Consider the following 21,683-nt stretch of genomic DNA (forward strand, 5'->3'; position numbering starts at 1 on the left):
GTTATTATAAATGATGAGAAATTGGTGAAATGTTGTAATAGTGATGTATTGTTTTTGCAAGAGACAGTATCAATACATTAAACTCATCCATCCATTATCTGTATATTATGTAAAATTTAATATTGATGCTGTCTTGGATTAATAATGTGCAGTTCTGCAAATCGCTTATTTTTTTTTACATTATATTATAAATGTATATCTTTGCTTGTGTTCAAAATAGATTTAAATAATATTTACGTTACGAATTAAAAAAAGAAAGAAAGAAACTCAAAGGAAATTACGCAATTTTAGCCCCAGTAATCCGAGGACAACGTGCGAGAATTATGTGTTTAAAAAAAACGTTAATTTTTGGGGGGCTTCCACATTCCCCTTGGTTGTCTTCGGAATATACAATGCCTCTTCGAAGAAAAAATGCAAGTCGCTTATTTAGGGTGTGAAACAGCAGCGCTTGTAGGCGAATTTAGCAGAGTTGCGTTGAGGTCACTTCGGCTGTGGCTGCCTGATTCCCCCTTTGTGTTTACACATCCGGGTTTTCCCAGCTCGCAGCCCCCTACTCCCCATTTCGAAGCCATTTTGGACACACATCACACATGCACGTAAACCCCGGGCGACCTCGCGACGCTGTGCCGCCAACCGCACCGCTGTTCACGCTTATTCGCCACCAGAAAGAACGATCAACGCGCGTTTCTCCTTCCGCGTTCTTTTTTCCGAAGCCATGCGATACTAAACGAGCCAGCGGGCGGCCCGACTAATCTGCCCCCTCCGCCTTTTCTTCTTGGTCGTGGTGGTGGTTGTGGTGGTGGTGGTTGGTGGTGGTGGTGGCGGCGGCGGCGGCGGCGCTTACGAGCCGCGGAAGGCTTTAGCTTGGAGGGGGGCCTGCGGTTAGTTAGACTCCGCCGGGGCCGAGGGGTGGATGTGCGGGACGGAACCAAAGCGGCGGACCTCCGTGGTGGTGCTTTTTAAAGACGGAACATGTCTTTCTCGTGGCTGACTTGTTCACTTCTGCTGGGAACTTTATGTGCAGGTAAGCGGCCGCTAGGGGCTAGCTTCCACCATAGCCATTGTCACCTATTCATTTGTTTATTTAAACTTTTATCCACACATTTGTTTATTTTTTAAGTGTGTTGCTTGTTTTTTATGTGTGTCAAATGTTTAGGTTGAGAGTGTATTTTTTTTTTATTCCAGAAAGTGTGGTTTGTCACAAAAGGTGCTACGTGCTAAAACTGTTGCGTTCGATTCCTTTTGTGAGCGCAGGGCAGGAATAGAAAGCAGCAGCTGCACCAGCATCCTGAAACCTTAGATGCGCCATACCACTCGTACCCAATAACAACAAGAAAGAGAAACAGCGTTAAAAAAAGCACAATTTTTAAATCGATAAATTCGAACAGACAATAGATTGACAACAAAGTGAAATTGCACAAGGGGGGTTAGTTTTTCCTCCCCCCACAGCTTTCAATAATGTGACTCCACAACGTGGGCTTGCTCTCTGACCTTCTTCATTATTTTGGAACACACGGCCTCCCCTCAAGCCCCCTTCACCCCCCTCTTCCAGTTTAGAATAACAATAAAATGTCTAAACAGCTGCCCCCTCCCCCTTAAATATATGCGCCTGTCTGTTTTTGTATGTGTCTGTGTGCCACAGAGCCATTTTCCTTCTTATACAGTATGGTTGTAGATTAATGTAATAGTAAGCCGCTTCCTCCAGAATCCATGATGTTGTGCGTTAAAGCCTCCCTAAGTGACAGGAGGGAGCGAGGGGGGATATTGTAGTAAAAGTCCTCCCGCATCACGTGACCACCAATATGGTTGGATGGAGTATCTTCCCGTAGTGTTTTTTTTTTTTAATCTTCCCTTCTTTAAACATAATATTTCTAAGTATTGAAGTCCGTTGTTTGCTGCCGGACATCGAAACGCGTGTGTGTGTGCGCGCGTGTGTTTGTGTTTGTGTGTGTGTGGGGGGGTGGGTGTGAGTGTGGGAGGCTACACTGGGGGAGGAGCAGTGTCCTACGGGAAAGGATTTAAAGAGGCAGGTTCTATTTCTTTATGTGTTTTATATGATAACAAAGCTATTCTGACTTGACGTGATTTTACGTGCCCCTTTTTTGGGAAAAATATTGAACCAATATAATTGAACCCATATAATTCTGTGTTTTTAAACTAGTTAAATGTGTATTATTGTTAAACATTAAAAATGAATATATATAATAGTATAATCGCGATTTGAGAAAATGCAATTTCGTAATCGCAAAGGCTGTGGTTTAAATGGTCATAACTTTGCTGACAGCAGAGGAGTGAGGGGGATTCACCAAACGTTAAGCTGGAGCTACAGCATGCTTGACCCTATTCACCTTTCATGGTTAAAACTTCCCGCATGTGGGGAAAAAAACTCACCCTGTACGTGTGTTGTCTATTTTGTGAGAGCGCGTTTGTAAGGAAGGCCTAATCCCAATATCCACACCCTACGGTCTTCGCTGAAGTGCACACAAAAATTGCAGGATTGGGACACTTCGTGTGCCGTCATTGACTCATGCCCTTGTATTAGCGGGCATGGCGGCATGGGTTGTAGTTGGCAATTTCTTTGTTTAAAATTATATTAAAATTTAGTAAAGTAGTAGTAAAGTAAACCTCGGGCTCGGTCTTCCAGTCGATGGGAGCTATGGCTCCATTATTTGGACTATTTACAGCTTCTGCACGACATGCGGCACATGTGCAGAAAGTTGCTAAGTACAGCAGCTAAACTAGGATAAAATATGTAAGTAAACGGTATCGGGTAAACTGTGACTTTAAAACATAAATTGAAATTACACATTGACATATGATAAACTTTGTAATAATCTGATATTTACACTTGAAGAGACATCTTTTTGGTACAGGAATTCCACCGAATGTCGTCAGTTTCCTGTTATTTTGGTCAAATCCGCATTGAATTGTGGGTAATATGTTTCGGTTTAGGGGCCATGGATGCAGGCTCATCTGAAGTGCGGAACAAGGGCGCAAAGGGGGCAGAGCACTTTGCAGAATTGGGACACTCTACACACTCGTGTGGGAACGTGCAAATGAGGTGCACAAGGGTGCAAGTGTGCGTATTAGGATTGGGCCGAAGTGTCTGTCATGGTGTCGGTGCGCGCCGCCTTTGACATCGATTTACGTGTGTTCGAAGTTTGAGCACACACACACAGATGTGAGCGTGCAGCTCCTTGAGCCACGACAAATACAAACGCATCCGTGCAAAGTTGTCAATCAGTCAGATATTAAGGATGAATTCGGCCGTTTGTTTCGAACCAAAAGACAGACGAAAAATGTTTAATAATGAGACGCCGGCAAGTGGTCAGGCCTTCTTTATTATGTCATAAGTAGGCTTTATCTCACTTTCTTACTGGGTGGTGTGTGTGATGTTACTAAATGGAGATCGGGTAAGCTTTAATTTCATACATGTATGTTTTATGTATTTATCCATCTATATGTTAAGTTGAAATAGTGATTTAAGAAGTGCAGTACACGTTTACATATCACCATAAAAATCATATATTTACAGTTGACCCCTGATATTCACGTGAATAGGGACCAGGCCGGACTGTAAATAGCAAAAATCCGCCTATGCTTGACCCCATTGAAAAGTATTGTGTGTTTTTTTTTTCTTTTGCCAGCTGTCATTTGTACTTTAAAAAATGCAAAGAAAACCAAGTGGTCTTTTTGTAGAAATAGCCTCATCATGAAGTGTTTTGCAGAGGTGTCAAAATAAATGATTGATCTACACCTAATCAATTACCAAGTTACAAGACAACTATTTTAATAATTGAGTATTTGTTTAGAGCCAGTGTTTTTACAACAGACTTGAGAGAGAGTCACGACAAAGCTTGGCATTTGTATGTAGGAACATTTTCTTTCCCAAACTTGTCATTGTGTAAACGTAGCGTCATTAATGCGGGTGGTGCGCATAGGATGTACAGTGAAATGTGTACTTGAAGGTGTAATCCCTTGGTCCATGTTTATCTCTAGAAGCATCTGGCTTGTTGCTATTATGTTTGATTCCACGGCTAATTAAAAGTCTAAAGAGATCTTTTAAGCATGGTGGATTATTTGGCAGCGACTTCCCGAGCCCCGAGGAACTCCTGAAGTTGGCAGCGCTCCAGGGCGCTAGCTCTCGGATGTTCCCCACGCCGTCCGTCTCTCCATCTTTTATGTTTTGTGGGATTGATTGCTGTCTGGTCTGGTACCTTCGCAGGGAACAGCGTGGGCGAGGCGGAGACGCGTGAGTGCGTGTTCTACAATGACAACTGGCGCGCTGAGAAGACCAACCAGAGCGGCTTTGAGCGCTGCGACGACAAGGACAAAGACAAGGACAAAAGACTGCACTGCTACGCATCTTGGCTCAACTCCTCAGGGACCATCAAGCTGGTGAAGAAAGGCTGCTGGCTGGACGATTTCAACTGTTATGACAGGTAAGCCAGTGGACGGAAGCAGTGTGAAAGATGGAACCGAGGTGTGAGCTTCTACCACCTGATGCTCACTTCTCCCCAGAGGCTTTGCTATGCCAATTGGTTTTTAAGGTCAAAAAGGCCAGCAGGTTCTTGATCTTTCTGCCAAAATTGGCAACTACCAGCCAACCATAAACACCTTTCACACTGCTCATCAAAGACACATTATACCCCGGTATCGCTGCTCTACGTATCATGGGCAATTGAGTTCGACCTGTGAGTTTTTCACCTGCTGCGGCAGTATTGGAGACATAAAAGAGTGTGGGACCTGCAGCTTTTTGAAATGGAATATCAGAAAGCTGGGACTGAGGTGTTTGAAGTTTGACACCAGACACTTGTTTCGCCCCCTTATTTTGAAGCCCTGCAGATTCTGGATCAAATTTGGCAAATGGAAGCCAGTCATAAGCCCCTTTCACAATGCTCCTCAAATATCGAGGGGAGAGTTGAAATTCTGCTAATACACTCTGGAAGCTGGAAAAATTCTGGGCTGACTTCAACTGCCCTCTACCTGTACCTTATGCATAGGACAGCCAGCTGGTACAAAGCAAGAAGAAAGCTGGCTTTGATGGCCAGTGTGGGCTTCTGAATTTTGAGGAAAGCCTGTGTTAAAGGGGCAATGAAGAAAATATTTTCCAATGGCATAGATGGCTGATCTCTCAGCGGTTGAGTATTCAAACCACTTTCCAAGAAAACACGGTAACTAGTTTTCATGCAGTGGCACATTTTTGGTTGTCTTCAGTCCAGAGTGGGGCAGTGACCAACTGAATCCGCTGGCCCCGTGTTCAACCCCTTTTAAATGCACATTACCGTCACCTGCGGGATTGGAGTTTTGGACCGCATGACTGTGCATTCATGTGATTAGCAGTTTTGTCCGTTGGTCAGTGTCCAAAGTAAATACCCACGATGCACGCAACAATATAAGGACACACTGTACATAGAATATGCGAGCTTTAAATAATTCAGTGTTGCATAATGTACGCTGTGAGAGAGGGAGAACATGCTGAGGTGACATGAAAGCTGTTTTCATAATCTGGTTTTGAAAATATTGGGGTCAGGTCTCAATTAGACACAGGTGGATATTTACGTACGCTGAGATTTACTGCACGTGCGTGCAAAATAATGCTCAGTAGCTTGCAGCTATCGTATTTTGCAGATTTTGAGGCACAAGTGAATGATGGAATTTGTAACCATAGAAGAAAGTATGATGTTGTTAGGCTGATGTTGAATGGGCGTGTTGATAGCCCATCTATCCTCAGCATATCTAAAGTTGTGGTTGATTGGTTAGCTGATTGATGGAGAGTTCAAAAGTATGTCCTAAACCTTGCACATTTTGAGGCATGAGTGAATACCATATTTTACGGAACATTGGCGGACCATATTAGTTTCCATATCAATGACTGGGTCTATTTTAAAACATTTTCATATCTTTGTGAAGCATTTGCATGTTAAATAGTTTATTCTAATTGTATTGTATGTTTATTTGATTGATTTGAGAGATTGTTTTTTTTAAACTGCTACCTTATGTTTTTGATACAAGAAATGCTAAATTTAAACTGAAATACATGTTGGATTTGTGTTTAAATTTGCCCCATGGAAAATGTTTCTAGACTAGAAAATAGTTTGCTGCTATGCACAATGTGAATTTAGGAAAATTGAATTCTTGATTGTACAGTCGGCCTTTAATGTATTTCAACCAATTGTTGGAAATGTATTATTTTTGATTTTGTATCCATAATTACTCTTTAACAAAGGAAAAATATATTTGATTTATTATTCAAATAATCGATTATTCTATAAAATGTTCAGTAGGATACTCACATACTAAAATATTCGATAGCTGCAGCACTACAACTCCCCCGTTTGTTCTCGTATTTTTAGTGTTTAACCCATTAAAGCCTGATGCCCCTCGTGAGAGCTCTCTCTAAAACCTACGGTCGTCTTTGGAGTCACCCTTGAAAACCTGACATTTTCCCAGAAATTCAACACCTACAAATAATTAATATCTCAGCCCCTGTAGCAGATAGAATCATAATTCCAAAATAATTTGAGAGTTTAGACATGTCTTAAACACAGGCCCAAGTTTATTAACCTTTACTGTTTCAATCGAAGATGCAAGTGAAGCACAGTTTTTAATTTTAAGAAAATCGAGTGGTAATTACCATGCTGTATTCGCTTAGAAAGACATTGAAATGGTCATTTTCTACGAACAAATATCTTAACCATACATCACATTTGGCTGGTTTCACGCTTTAAAGTCCGCAAGCGCCTCATCTATATCACTGCTGTGACTTATATCAGAGCTCCTGCGATCGACTCTGCCGCCATTACTCTTCGAAAAAATTTGGGGTATCCTGCTACGACTCACAACACTGTCACATGTACAGGATATTCTGATGCATTTCATTGGCTAAGAGACTGAAAATTGGATTTAAAAAAAGAACATGACGCATACGCGCTCCCGGCTTTAAAGGGAGAACCACGCAACAGCGCTCCCGGCTTTAGAGGTAGAAACACGCTTGTGCATTCCTGACTTTAATGGGTTAATGAAACCCTTATTTCAGGTCCCTGTTATTTGGTAAAAAATACTCCTCAAAATTAAAAAGGTGCTCCTCAAAAGAAGTAAGTGATTGACAAAATTGACCCTCAAAGAATTAGTTATTTTGAGCCTTGAATTGCTGAGATTATCCAGCAAGAGAAGCTAACATTGCAGTACATATAACACTCGGTGCTTTTTCTTTTCAAAACGACTGATTCAAAATGCACACCAGTTGTGACAATCCAAACCAAATTTTTTTTCTTCACAAAAAGCTGTTCAACGTTAATGACACTTCATGGAACAAATATATTTCACGTCTTTCTCCAGCGTACATTCACCGCCATAAAAATAGCTGCGGTACTCTTCTGAACCACTAACACAAGTGTGTGTGATGTGCGTGCGTGCGTGCGTGCGCGTGTGTGTGTGTGTGTGTGCCATCCTGTGGGTTCAGGCAAGAGTGCGTCTCCATGGACGAGAACCCTCAGGTCTTCTTCTGCTGCTGCGAGGGAAACTACTGCAATGAGCGCTTCACCCACCTCCCCGACTTGATAGGCATTGGCAACCGAGGTGAGGGGCAAACCCAGAGAAAAATAGCTCTCACATTAGCAGGAAGGACATTTTATATACACACACAAGTTCTTGCTCTTGGGATGATGTGTTGCAGTTGACGTGCCACATAGGAAACATTGAAAGTCATCACAAGTTCACATCACAAGCATAGTTAGCTATGTTAGAAATGTATGTCAGAAATTCGCTAATGTTACCATTAGCGAATTCCTGACATACACACACACACACACACACACACACACCCCCACACACACACACACACACCCACACACACACACAATCATCAAGGTACAAATTTGAAGTTGTTTCACTGTCAGATATCATTTCACATTTTACAGATATTTTAAGTTTTTGCCATTGTATCATTTCCTATTTATGTCTTCTTCAAATATTTCAAGCAAGAAATAGGGAATAGGAAAAACAGAAAATATATATAGTATATACAAAAATATTACATGAAAGGTAAACTATATAAAAAAAAAATATATATATATATATATATATATATATATATATATACTTTGGGTGACCCCCCCAAAAAAACGGGCCCCGAAAGAAGATTTGGATCTGGAAATTTGAAATGGATTTCTGAAGAAGAACAGACAAATGAGTACTGGTATAATGTTTTTATGTGAATTTCTAAATACAATAAACTAGTTAGACTTCAAGTTGCATTTGATTCATTAAAACATTTCAGGAATGATTAAAAGTTGGTTTGCACGCAAGATCGTAGAAGCCACAAGACAACTGCTTGGAGATGCTCACAGCAGTAAGCTAATAGCAGTAACTGTAATTTGAAAGGTTGGCACTTGTTTGCGGTAAAGCATTTCATCCCTAATGCAATACTGATGAGTTCTGTCATTTGTAGTGTTTTTAATCATCAATCGTGTTTCTTCCCGCACAGTCAAAATCCGGCCTCCGCCCCGAGTGCCGTCCATGCTGAATGTGCTTGTCTACTCCCTGCTGCCGCTCTGCGTGCTCTCATTGGCAATCATCTTGGCCCTGTGGATGTACCGTCACCGCAAACCACCTTACGGCCATGTGGACCTGAGCGAGGTGAGACGGTTGACAAATTCCATTATATTTATGGTGGTGCACTCTGTAGCAAGAGAGACGTATGCAGGTAATGAAAGCCACATTGTTACTCATTTCCACCTGACAAGCATTCTAGAAAATCGGGAGGATTGAGTGCATTCAATTATAATCTGTGACCATGTGGAAATAAATCGTCTGCGTGGCAACAGGACGTATAAAGATGCGTACAGAATAGTGATGAAACCATATTAAAATTTAATATCACAATTATCATTCCTGTCAACCCCCGGGGGTGTACTGAATCTTACAAAAGTTGTAATTTGCCCGTACATATCTGTATATATAATCTTACACATTACACATTATTTTCGAATGGCTGCTGTCACGTGATCGGAAATCAGCTTTAAAAAAAAAAAAAAAGAACAAAGTAAATATGATGTTGTTGATCAGTTAACAGCCAGCCAACTCTAAATCCGAGTTCACTGAGTGCCGCTTAACTCAACGGGCCAGGGCCCGCCTTTTATATATATTTTATATACATATATGATATGATATGATAGGATAAATGATGGATTACAGTACTTGACTTCTGATACGCTAAATAAAGTATCACTGATCATTTTTTAATAAATTTGTTTGTTTGTGGGTCAGGACCCTGGACCCACCCCTCCATCGCCCCTGGTGGGCCTGAAACCCCTGCAGCTGCTGGAAATCAAAGCTAGGGGACGCTTTGGTTGTGTTTGGAAAGCCCAGTTCATGAGCGAATACGTCGCAGTCAAGATCTTCCCTGTACAGGTGGGTCAACGCTCTTGCACCTTATACTCAGATTTTCACCCGAGTAGGGTCTAAATGTTGACATCCCTCGATTCACAGGATAAGCAGTCATGGCAAAATGAGCGGGACATCTTCCTGACACCGGGCATACGGCACGAGAATATCCTGCGCTATATTGCCGCTGAGAAGCACGGCAACAACCTGGAGACAGAACTCTGGCTCATAACAGAGTTCCACGAGCGGGTGAGAATTTATAGTCTTTTTGTCTGCTATAGGCGCCTATATGCTGGCCTGACCCGACCTTCTGTGTGTTTTGCAATATTGGCCGGGGCCTCCGCAAAAGGGCATTGCTGTTTTTATTAAGACCGCAGTTTTATTAGATGGTGGCCAGGATATATTACAAATTGTTTTCTTGCCTTTTATTGAGCCATAATACTGATCTTTAATTACCAACGAACTACTTATTGTATGTCTAAAGGTAATACATGGCTAATCATTGGGTGGAATCCTCAAACGTTTATAATGCAACCCAAATTGCTGCCGCCAACCAAAAATGGCCGACTTTGTTTTAAATTGGTTCTTTAAGACTTTGTTGTGGGTCTACTCATGATAAACATACCTATGAAATTTCATGATGCTGTTTGAAACTCCCAGTATTTCAAGGAGAATCTTAGAGATGATCATCAAACTTTGACTCCACATTGATGGCATAGGCTAAAAAGCTTTGCCATTTGGCGTTCTATTTAAGGATACCTGCTTCTGATTGGGATTCATTTGGGCAAAATCCCTAATAGGAGTTTGTCAAAGTACAAGCCCTTGAAATCAACCAAAACGGCTGCCTCTAACCAAAATGGCCAACTTCTTGTTTGATTTTGGGCCTGGTTGCTTGAAACATTTATTGTGTTTCCTGTTGTGCTCAACATGTCCACCAAATTTTGTGTAAATCTATCAAACTGATGTTGTGGGGAAAATATCAAAAGTATCAAATATTAAAAGGAAAAAAAGAGTGATTTTGGGGGTCGGGGGGGTTGTGTTCTGGACCAACAAAATGGACATTTGCAGCAGGTTAGAATCTAATTTAAATTTTTTGTAACCATACCTGTCAACTTGTATGTTTTCCCCGTATTTTATACATTTTTTTGATCATTTCAAATTGTGTACGCCATATAACAATATTTGTACGGGGAAAAAAAACGTTAAACTCGTTTTTGTTAGACCGATCTCGTCTTGCCCATTTCGGCTCTAATCCGGAGCGTCCGTTAGCGATTCCGACTGCAAACTTCGGCCGACTATCACGAAGTCTTGTCGTGTCTTTAACACTTTTGGTGTTTTGTTTCAGGGTTCACTGACTGACCACCTCAAGGGCAACACTGTGACCTGGGCGGAGCTGTGCCTCATAGCCGAAACTATGTCCCGCGGCTTAGCCTACCTCCACGAGGACATTCCCAGCAACAAGGGAGAAGAGCCCAAACCCACCATCGCGCATAGGTAGGCGCAAAAGACAACGGCTAAGATGATGTGTTGTAATGGGTCAGCTAATGGTCTTTTCTTTCTCTTCAGGGATTTCAAGAGTAAGAATGTTATGCTCCGAAATGACCTGACCGCAGTCATCGGAGACTTCGGGCTCGCTGTACGGTTTGAACCAGGGAAACCTCCAGGCGACACTCATGGGCAGGTAACAGAACCAGACCTCCACTCCATATTAGGGCTGCCATGATTAGTCGACTAATCACGACGACGTTGACAATCAAAATCGTCGACGCGTCGTTTATTGATATATTCATTTGGCACATTATTTTTCTCTCGAGACTGCCGCGTCTCGCTCTTCCGCTGGCTGTTTTCCTATTGCAACGCACATGCGCAGTGGTGGTAATCCGGGTGATGTAAACAGAAGCATTGTGGGTAAAGTAGTGTAAGCCTTACACAGTAAGGGCTAATTCGTGTTGGCAACAGAGTTTGAAAGTTATGGCGCATTTCACCAAATATACTCAATACAATGCAAACCTGCCTTTCATGGCAACACGATGGGGATGCCCAATCATTTAAAAAAAGGAAGCAAGTTATGGCTTATGCCATATCTTCATATCTGACATAGGCAACGTTGTGTCTAGAAGCTAGCTGCAGTTAGCATACAACCGTTACGGTGTGTTTGATGTAATGCTCCTATTTGGTACGCTAACACGTCGTAGCATCTTCTATGGATTAAGTAGCCATTATTCAGTAAACCTGCGTTGATTAACATCCAAAACTCTGTGTTTATGTTTATGTTTATGCTGTGGTGGACATCGAAGCAGGAAGTGCACGCTTGCTCTCTCTTTCTTTCTCTCAGTCGCGAACGGAGTGATGCGTTCATGAACTGGGAAATATCAGCACTTAACACAAAAACGACATATGTGTCACTCATCGGCATCACATAACAATAAAATCCATAATTAAGTTTGTTGTAATATACTATCTTATAGTGGGAAAAAAAGGTCTTCTTTTTTTTTGCTACAGGCGCATACCACATTTTGATTGTGTAGATCAATTTACTACTTTTAAATTATGCATACTAGTGAAAAGAATAACAAAACCTTTTTGATAAAGTTTAAATTAACACAAAATTAAAAACCAATACAAGTGTTTCTTTTAGTTTTCTTTAGCACAGAGCATTTTCCCAATTTACTCCTCTGATTTCGATACCTTCCGTTAAAAAAAAAAGTCTTGGTGCCCAAGAAGAGTGAAATATGTATACAAGTACTTCTTTTTGCATTCATAGATAATTTCACTGTATTAGGGCAACTCTGCATAGTGTATAGTTTTGGTTCAATTTTAAAACGCACTAAAGAGTTACAGCTAAAGATTTTAAGGCCAGAGTATCGCCATCAATTTAAGTCGCTCCCTTATTTATCATCATTTCAGGAATGATGGCTTGAGTTGCAAAGTTTAATACAAGTTGAATGTACTATCGTCTTGTCTCCTTGATTAGTTTGTACATAAAGAATTTAAGATGTAAACGAATGAGGCTTATTATAAGAGCACCAGCTTGCCGCTGAGATTTGCCGCGGTTTATATATTATCCGATTAGTCGACTAATCGCGACTGCTGTTAGTGTTTAATCGACTAGCAAAATAATCGTTTGTGGCAGCCCTACTCCATATTTGAAATAATCACAGGTACTTATCAACATAGATGGGCATTCCGTGAGACTGACGGATGATGGGCGCCCGTTTTGCTGACGAATGACGGGACACCATGTTAAAATGACGGAAGGGGGTTTTCATCCATCATTCTAATCGTCACTAACCGCGTCCGACGCCGGTTTTTCTGACCTTTTTTGGGGGGACCGACTGACGGACTGACTTACGGACTTGACTTACGGACTGATGGACTTACTGACTGAAGATTACAATTCAATTCGTCACGAAAAATGGCTACGTTTACATGGACAAAATGTATTTAATCCGATCAGAGTTCGTTAATATGTTGAATATCGATATGTTGCCCAGCCCTATCTTGCGCAAATAACACACCACTCGAAGTGAGCAGTTGCTTTTTGTTCTGGGGTCGGACAGAAGAATCTTGTAGCTTGATCAGACAATTTCAATGTTTTTTTGTTAGTTACCTCCGAATATATGAGAAATTTCTCTTCAAAATTCCCTATGCTTCATTTCATAATGACATTTCAAAATGGGAATTCATCTCATCTATAGTCTTCTGGCATATGAAGCACATGGGTCTTGTGTTGGTTGGAGGTAGACAGGCGAATATTTCAGTCCGTTCTTTGAATTGCCAATTTTCACTTTGCACTTTTTTTTATCCCATTGAACTTGGAAGACATCATTTTCGTGTCGTCTAGGCTCCAACAGCTGGCAAAGTGTCAGCGAAAGTTAGAAATTGCTTTTGCAGCATTGAACTTAGCGACCCAGGAACAGGCTGTGTGTGTGTCAATTGGCATGGAGACAAGTCTCAATATACACATGCTGACCTAACCAAACCTCATAGTGAAGAAAACATTTTTCAATTTGGGTGCATCTGCCACGTGGCAGACGCCCACCTTGTGTGCCGCCAGCCTCACATACACAATGAAAGAGTTATTCAATCTGCCTTCCACCGCTTACCGTCAACTAGCCTTTGAATGGAAAACATCCACATTAAATCTGTGCCTAACTCTAACTCGTGGTGGTACCATCAGGTGGGTACGCGACGCTACATGGCTCCTGAGGTGCTGGAGGGAGCCATCAACTTCCAGCGAGACTCCTTCCTGAGGATCGACATGTACGCCATGGGTCTGGTGCTTTGGGAACTCGTGTCCCGCTGCACCGAAACGGACGGTGAGTCCACCTGCAAGGCAGCCTGTGTTTGTCCCAGTTGATTAATAAGAAAAGGGACCCAATGTTTCTGTTCTTGCGTCATTCTCAGGTACAGTGGGTGAATACCTTCTGCCGTTTGAGGACGAAATAGGGCAGCATCCAACCCTGGAGGACCTGCAGGATGTGGTCGTGCACAAGAAAATGCGTCCAGTCATCAAAGACTGTTGGCTAAAACATCCCGTGAGTATCTTTTTTTTTAGGTACAAGGTATTAGGTTAGGTAGATTTAGGTAGAAAACAGTCATTTACAGAGAATAAAGTAGCGTTTCTTTTTTGAGAAAAGTTGTAATTTGCCAGGTCATGCACAAGCAAGCATACTTAGTCCAAGTCCACGGAGAATTTATTTTTTTTAAATTTAGAGAACAGAAGTTATTGGGACATAATCATATAGCGGGTTTGAGCATGGCAAGTGAGAATTTGTACAATTATAATTTAGATACATTAGGGCTGCACGATATTGGAAAAACGTACGATATGGATGTTCCGGATATTCACTATAGCGACATCGATATCAATGCAATATTTAACATGTATCTAGGGGTGAGCGATCTGGCAAAAATATCAGATCACGATTTTTAAAAAATAAAATCACGATCATGATTTTATCACGATTCTTTTTTTACATAGTTTTTTTTAATACTAATTTGCACATTTTGGACCATTTTCCTCATGTTAAACAAAATAAAACATATTTAAAATGTGTATGAAACTAAAAGAAAAAAACATTTTAAGTCATCTAAGCTTTCTGAACAGGTTTTAATTTGAATAGTGACAATTTTTATCAAGATGTGCAGTGAATGTAAACATAAAAGGTTACAATGTAAACATAAAAACACAGCTCGTAACGCAGGTCTAGTACTTTGAAGAGTCTTTTAAAGCCCTCGTTTTCCAGTGTTTTAATGGGAATCATGTCTTCATCAAGGTAACAAGTAGGGATGTGCGTGACTAGTCGTTTAACCGTCTACGATTTATTAAACGTTTTGTATTTTACTAGTCGGTTAAATGCGGCATTAAGTATCACGCATCTTATTCCACACGCCTCTGTAAACATGCTGAGCACCAAGAGAGAGAATTGCTCCCCCCCCCCCTAAAAAAATCCAGTTTTTTTTGTGTAAGCGTTCATATTATATCCAAAATGTGACCTCTGTCTTGTCTGCTGTATGAACACATGCGTTGTCAAAGTGGCCCGCCCGCCTGCGCAGAAGAGACGACGTCACACCCGACATTGTGTTTGCAGAAGTAAATGTGGTCCAGCGTGTCGGGGCATTTATACAGTCAAGTGATTAGGTAGCAGGTGGAAATAAATACAGTATTTGGGGGAAATTATGAGGCGAGGCTTTATTATCTCATTTCATGGAGACTAACGATGACATCACCGTGCATAAAAGATCAATCCATCTGAGCCGTGGCTGAATTACTACGATGGCCATAAATGTCCACTTTATGCTTCACGTTTCAAGAGGGATTAAATTAAAGTAAAATATAAAGTCAATAGTGTTACTGGGAGTCGGTACCATTACTCATTACATTATTCATAATAAATGCCATGCATTGCATTGGAATATGTATCAGAAATGTATTTCTCTTTCAATTGTTCACCTTTGTTCAGTCAGTTGTTGTTACATCAATAGAATTTAAATTAACAAACTGTCCTGAATGTTTGGGCTAAAATAGCCCTTAAATACACACAACATTTGCATTTTAAACTTTGAATTCAATATGTATTAAAATTCAAGTTTTCTTCCTTATAGACTAGTCGCAAATAAAATTTGAGACTAGTCGGCGGGCAAATTAGTTGAAATTCCCATCCCTAGTAAAAAGTCACTGCCTCAGTTACTTCTTTACACTGCTTGCTTGTTTCTTTCATATGGAGTGCTCTTGTTAAATGGCTGTGTTACCGTGGGTTGCGTTAGCTCGGAGCTAGCAGCTGCCTCCGGCTACCAATAGTCTGATCTCCGTTTGCTTTGGCTGTCGGCGCTGACGTCCGAACCGAAACTCTGCAAACTTTGCAAACAACTGGTTTGTGCGTTCTCCTCCGAGGAAAAGCCTAACCAAATCGACACTGTGGACGTGGAGTTTCTTTTCGGGACCAACTCTGCTTCGTGGTGATTTTTCGCTATAGCTCCCCGCTGTATACAAACAAACAGGGAGGCGGGGAGTGTCACGTACGGTGCACTGTGCGCGCTGTGATTGGTTGGTCGGGTATACTCGTCAGCGGCTTTGCGCCGCCATCGAGCTAAACTGTATAGAATGTGCCATGTAGACGATCAAACGATCTTCCGGCTTTATGATATTGTGAACGCGTTGAATCGCTTAACGATCTAATATCGTCATATCGCCCACCCCTACATGTACCAAAAAAATATATACTTTTTTTTTCTAATGAAAGAAATACTTTTTTTTTTTTTTTTATAATAAGCAATCTCAATGTGTTCTTAGCTAATTAATTGTAATTCTCAACTAGATAATGTCCAACTATTGGGTGTCAATTTAAGTTTCCATCTGACTGGTCAAATTCAGAAAGCATACAATTCCATTAGAAAATTATTGCATGTATTTGCGATATGCATATTGCAAAGGCCATTATCGCTATTTTTTTAATATATTGTGCAGCCCTTATAGACAGTATATGTTTACCCTTGATTTGTCTCAAGGAGTGTCAAATTTCTTCTTTTGAACTCTTGCTGCTACCTGGAGTTCAGTAACCCAGCCAAGAAAATTATTGGCGTGACAGGGCTGTGCGGCAGCAACCGGGACCGGTAAACTGGGAGTGTGCGTGCATCGAAAAATGACTATTGGGTCACATCTTCTGTCTGTACAGTCTCTGATTGGCCAGTGCTGTCACACCATGACAAGTTAAGAAATACAAGTTTTATTTTAAATAGAAATTTTAGGCACAAGATCATCCATCATAATATTGCACTGTCGTGTCATTCAGACAAATTTTGATACATCTGACAAAATGTTTGAACACTGCAAGCTCTATCAATTCACCAGAAGAGGAACAGTAATATTCAGACCCGTCTGTGTAACTGCAAAAAAATGTCATAGATGAACTGTGCTGTTTAGTTGAAAATGGAGGGGGTAGCTTTCTAAATGCGTTCGGCCCGCCCTACCACACAGGGTCTGAGCCAGTTGAGCGAGACCATCGAGGAATGCTGGGACCACGACGCCGAGGCCCGCCTGTCGGCCGGCTGCGTGGAGGAGCGCATCGGCCAGATCGCCAGGACCACCGGCAGCACTACCTCAGATGGCCCTGTCTCCATCGTCACGTCGCTCACCAACGAGGACCTACCTCCCAAAGAGTCCAGTACCTGAACACGGGCAGTGCTCCTGACATTTTTTTTAATTTGATTTTTTTCAAACCCAAACTCAGTGGATCTCGGTGAATATTTAATAACATGCAGCTGCTATTTTATCCCCAGTACTGGTATTTTTTTTCCTGGGGTGTCGGATCGTATTAACACATCCATCTGCTGTAGTTTGGACGTAGTATATAAGCTATGCGACAGGCAACGCTAAAAGTCGTTATTACCTCATGTATTTTTTTTTTGTTTTTTTTGTTAATTACCTCATTTTTTAAAACATTTTTTTTTACTGTTCTCCCCTTCCCTGTTAAATGAACTTTTAAGCTCCATAGCCTCTGGAGGATTTTGAGACTGTTAGAAACAAAATAGATTCATCTTCCTCAGGGGTCGACGCTTCTCTGATTTTTAAAAGAAACTCTTCAAAGTGTGCTCCCCTACTTTTAAACCTGTGAATGCCTCCCTCCTGATGGAAAAGGAAAAGTTGAAGAAAAAAAAAACATACAGTGTGTGTGTGTGTGTATATATATATATATATATATATATATATATATATATATATATATATATATATATATATATATATATATATATATAAAAAAAATATATATATAAAAAATATGGAGCACAGTGGGTTTTATCAAGCTGAAATGGGTGCTGGACTTGTTGGAAATTTTAGGGACACCGTGTGGTCCCGCGGGGAACTACCTCTCAGGTATCCAATAGGCTTCTTTTTGTGTGTGTCCTCCTACGTGAGAGGGAGAGCCAAGCTAGCTGTCATTATGGACGTGGTCCCCATTTTAATGAGGATTTTTATTCATTCTCATTGTTTTTATTTGTAGAGTTGCTCCTTTAGCCAGTGCCAGGGGCATTGACGAATGCTGTCTGGAGTTGCAATGTTACACATTCTTGATTTTTAACTGTGTATGTGTGTGAGTGGATGTGATTGAATGATCATGCAGTTAAGCACAAAATGAGTCATATCCTGGCCAACATTTTCAAAAAAGTGAACATTTTAGTCATTACACAAAGAAATTACATGAAATGTTAGCCATTTTTTTCTTACTTTGTTTTTATATTTTGAGAACTGTCAAATGAGAAATGTGCATACCGGTAATTCATTTATCCAAAACGCAACCAAATACCCGTACTACTTCCAATTATTGTTTTAGGCTCAAAACCCAAATTGTTGTCCCAAATGTTAATTTTGTTTTTCAAAAACAAAGACCGTTTTTGCCACAACGTGCATAGACCAATAATAATAACAAATGTCCCAGGCATGAATTTACTCCAGCTGCCCCAATATGTCAAAATGGGAACTGAACCAAGACTTGTATGTATTGCTTACATTGGCAACCTCATAAAAATCACGTCCGTTCCCGCTATGAGCTCCACTTTCAACAAATTCATAACAACCGGGGTATGAACCATTTTGTGCTGTGTGTGTGTGTTTGTAAGTGAGAACAGCTGACAGGCCGCCATACTTGAGTACAAGCAACATGTCTGTTTCTGTGTTTTCTCTTGACGTGTCGAACGGACCCGCTCAAGTCAGCCGTTTGTCCCCAGATACCTCAGTCCTCCACGTACATCACGCCGGGAGAGCTCAAAACGGTTGCCTTTTTTCGTCTCTCGCCGATGCAATGCCATGCAGTCGTCATCGCAAACGTGCTGTCGTACGAACACGAGTACCATACATTTTTGAATGTCCGTTTTTTATGCTGCTCTGACTATTCCAGGACTCTCAAGGATTTGTATTCTTAGCGTGCTCTAGAACCATCGGTGACATGACACGAGGCTAACGTTCTGTTGTTGTTGTTGTTTATCGTGTCCGTGCGTGTTTGTGTGTTAAATGATGATGATGATGATGATGATGAAGGGGCTAGCCCTCAAGCTGCTTCCTCTCCTCCGAGACTGACCTCAGATCTTCTGAACAAGTACCTCAGGCTTTTTTTTTCTACATGTACACAGACTTATTTGTGTTCTTAAGATGTATTTGATTGTGTGTTTTATTTTTAAGAAAAATACTCTAGTCCAGATGGTTTAATGTTGTCGGATGGGCATCCTTGTCTTTTAAGATTTTTTATTATTTTTTTTTCCAAGTAAAATTATTTTAATGTAACTTTTTTAAGGGAAGTTTTTTTGTTTTGTTTTTGTTTTTTGTTTGTTTTGTTTTTGTTTACCATAGCCCTAGCAGTTGTCACACTGTCCACTCAAAAAATAGATTAAAAAAAAACATCTAAAAGAGATGCCGATTGTTGTAAATAGATGACGTTCTGGACACTTTTTTCTTTCTTTCTTTTTTGAGGGGAAAGGGATTCCCTATTCTACATATGTATTAAAAATGGTTTCTATATATAGTTAAGCCCAAGATTGCCATATTTAGACAGTATATGTTTTTTGTATCTTTTGAATGGGTCTCTTTTAGCTGGAAAAGTCTCTACGTACTGGAAGAAGTTGAAGTAATTGCAGAAATTTTCAGTTTGATCAAATTATCATCGCGGGTTATCAGAAATCGGGTCCAATGTTGTAATTTATAGTTGATTTACAATCGATGAGATAATCACTTGATGTTTGCATCTCAAGACCCAAACTAAAAATTCTCTTGAATATTGTTTGATTTTTTTGTTGTTTATTTAAATAAATTATTATTGGAAGGTGACAAAGATAAAAAAAAAAGTTATAATTACACCAATTTTGCACTTATCTTTCCTTTCCGATGAAAAGCAGATATATGCGAAATGTGTTCAAATTGCTTGATTGGGTCTTGAGATGAGCGCTGCCAAATTAATAGAAACATCACAATATCAATATTTCAACCCCTAGTTAAAACGGAGCCATATCTATGATTTATGTATCGATACTGCAGTGTTGGACACTGTTGAGCAATCAACTAACAATAATTACCATGGCAAACGGAGTATTTCCAGAATTCCTTCGGCAAAACTCCTGTGAGAGGTTTCCGGAAACTAACCTAAAAAAAAAAAAAAAACAACGGAAAATGACCCCATTGTCACAATTATTTTTTTTCCTAATTAATTCTCATGAATTGAAAATGAACATTTTCAGAAATCTTTAGCCAAATCAATAGAAATTTGTTGAGTAGCACGCAGTATTTTGGAGATCCGGATGTACAAAACATGTACTCATCAGTAGTCACATCTTGAACATTTACATGTAACACACACACACACACACATTGGAAAAGTGTGTGCGTGTGTGTGTGTGTATATATATATATATATATAAATATATATATATATATATATATATATATATATAGCAATATGTTGTCTGCACCTTCACTAGTCTAAACATGACATTCTGATTAATACAGTGTTTGTGAAATATAGTTTAAACAGCCATCTCATGCCGTGTCACGTCTGTCAATAAAAGATTAACATTACAGTTGCTCAAGTAACGACCAATCACGACTCACCTGTTTTCTGAAGCTGAGCCATGACTGGTCGTTATCTGAACCCTGAGCAACTGTGATGCCATATTCAGTTGACAGGAAGTGGCAAAGTGGGCGTCCCCTGAGATGGACAAAAATGGGTGGATTTCTACATCTTAACTCATATTCCAGAAACACAACACAATATTAATTAGAATGCCATGTTTCAATGGTGGGCCTGCACAGAACATATTCTTGTAAAGAATTTTTTTTACCTATATATATATATATATATATATATGTGTATATATATATATATGTATATATATATATATGTATATATATATATATATGTATATATATATGTATGTATATATATATGTATATGTATATATATATATATATATATGTATGTATATATATATATATATATATATATATAAAACAAAACATTGGTCTTAACTGTATGTGTAACTGATTTTCTTTATTTTTTTGTCGGGCTGGCAGTGGCTATCAGTTGTCAGGTGTGTGCGTGCTTACGTGCGCATGTTTTTTTTTTTTTTTCTGCCCGTATTCATTTTTTTTTTTTACAGTATTACCTCTAAATAAACTCATAACCTGCCGATGTGACGTTCAGACGTGATAGTTTAGACATGCGGTGCTGTGCAACGATGGTGACTTTAATTCTTATGATTTTTGTAAAAAGAAAAAAGTGCCCTGTCATGTGTTCTCTGGTTTCAGGGGGTAAAAAAAAATGTACAAACAAAAAACTGGGGGATTTTTTTTGTTTGTTTTTTTCGTATTTTCATAACGGCAGAATGATTTATGTGCACAATGTGTTGTGTGAATGAGCTGAGGGTCCAGCAATATATATATATATAACACAGCAATAGTCATTTGAATATCATCTGATGGTCACACAGCTGTGTGTGCAACAACGACCCTCACTCCCACCCCTACCGGTCCACCCAGGTGCTTTCATCCAATGCCCCCGAAAAAAAAAAAAAAAAAAATCCAGTTTTTCTGACCACTTACCTCACACAGTACCTCTGTAACTTGGCATCATCTGTAAAAAGGACAGAAACAATGAAATGAGCCACTGAGAGCAAGAGTGGGCCAACTCCATTTGGCAACTCTTATTTGGCCGCCACTTAGGATTTAGTGCAATAGTGGACGGAAATCAAAACATGCATCAATATTTAATGAAAGATGTCGAATAGCATTCACTATACTGACATGCAGA

At 40.1% G+C, this 21,683-nt stretch overlaps 1 protein-coding gene across 1 annotated transcript; it reads left to right on the plus strand.

The window, feature by feature from the left end:
* The first annotated feature begins 419 nt into the window (after window positions 1–419).
* LOC147140801 (activin receptor type-2B-like) lies at window positions 420–17,570 on the plus strand. Its single transcript, XM_086043728.1, has 11 exons — window positions 420–1,024; window positions 4,226–4,442; window positions 7,466–7,581; window positions 8,489–8,640; window positions 9,271–9,414; window positions 9,493–9,636; window positions 10,733–10,881; window positions 10,954–11,068; window positions 13,568–13,706; window positions 13,795–13,925; window positions 16,868–17,570. Exons 1-11 carry the CDS (start codon window positions 973–975, stop codon window positions 17,060–17,062), a joined length of 1,554 nt encoding a protein of 517 aa, XP_085899854.1. The 5' UTR covers window positions 420–972; the 3' UTR covers window positions 17,063–17,570.
* Window positions 17,571–21,683: the final 4,113 nt, after the last annotated feature.

Source organism: Filicampus tigris, chromosome 10 (genome assembly GCF_054856515.1).
Source record: "Filicampus tigris isolate MCC_2025a chromosome 10, RoL_Ftig_1.0, whole genome shotgun sequence".
Lineage (NCBI taxonomy): Eukaryota > Metazoa > Chordata > Actinopteri > Syngnathiformes > Syngnathidae > Filicampus > Filicampus tigris.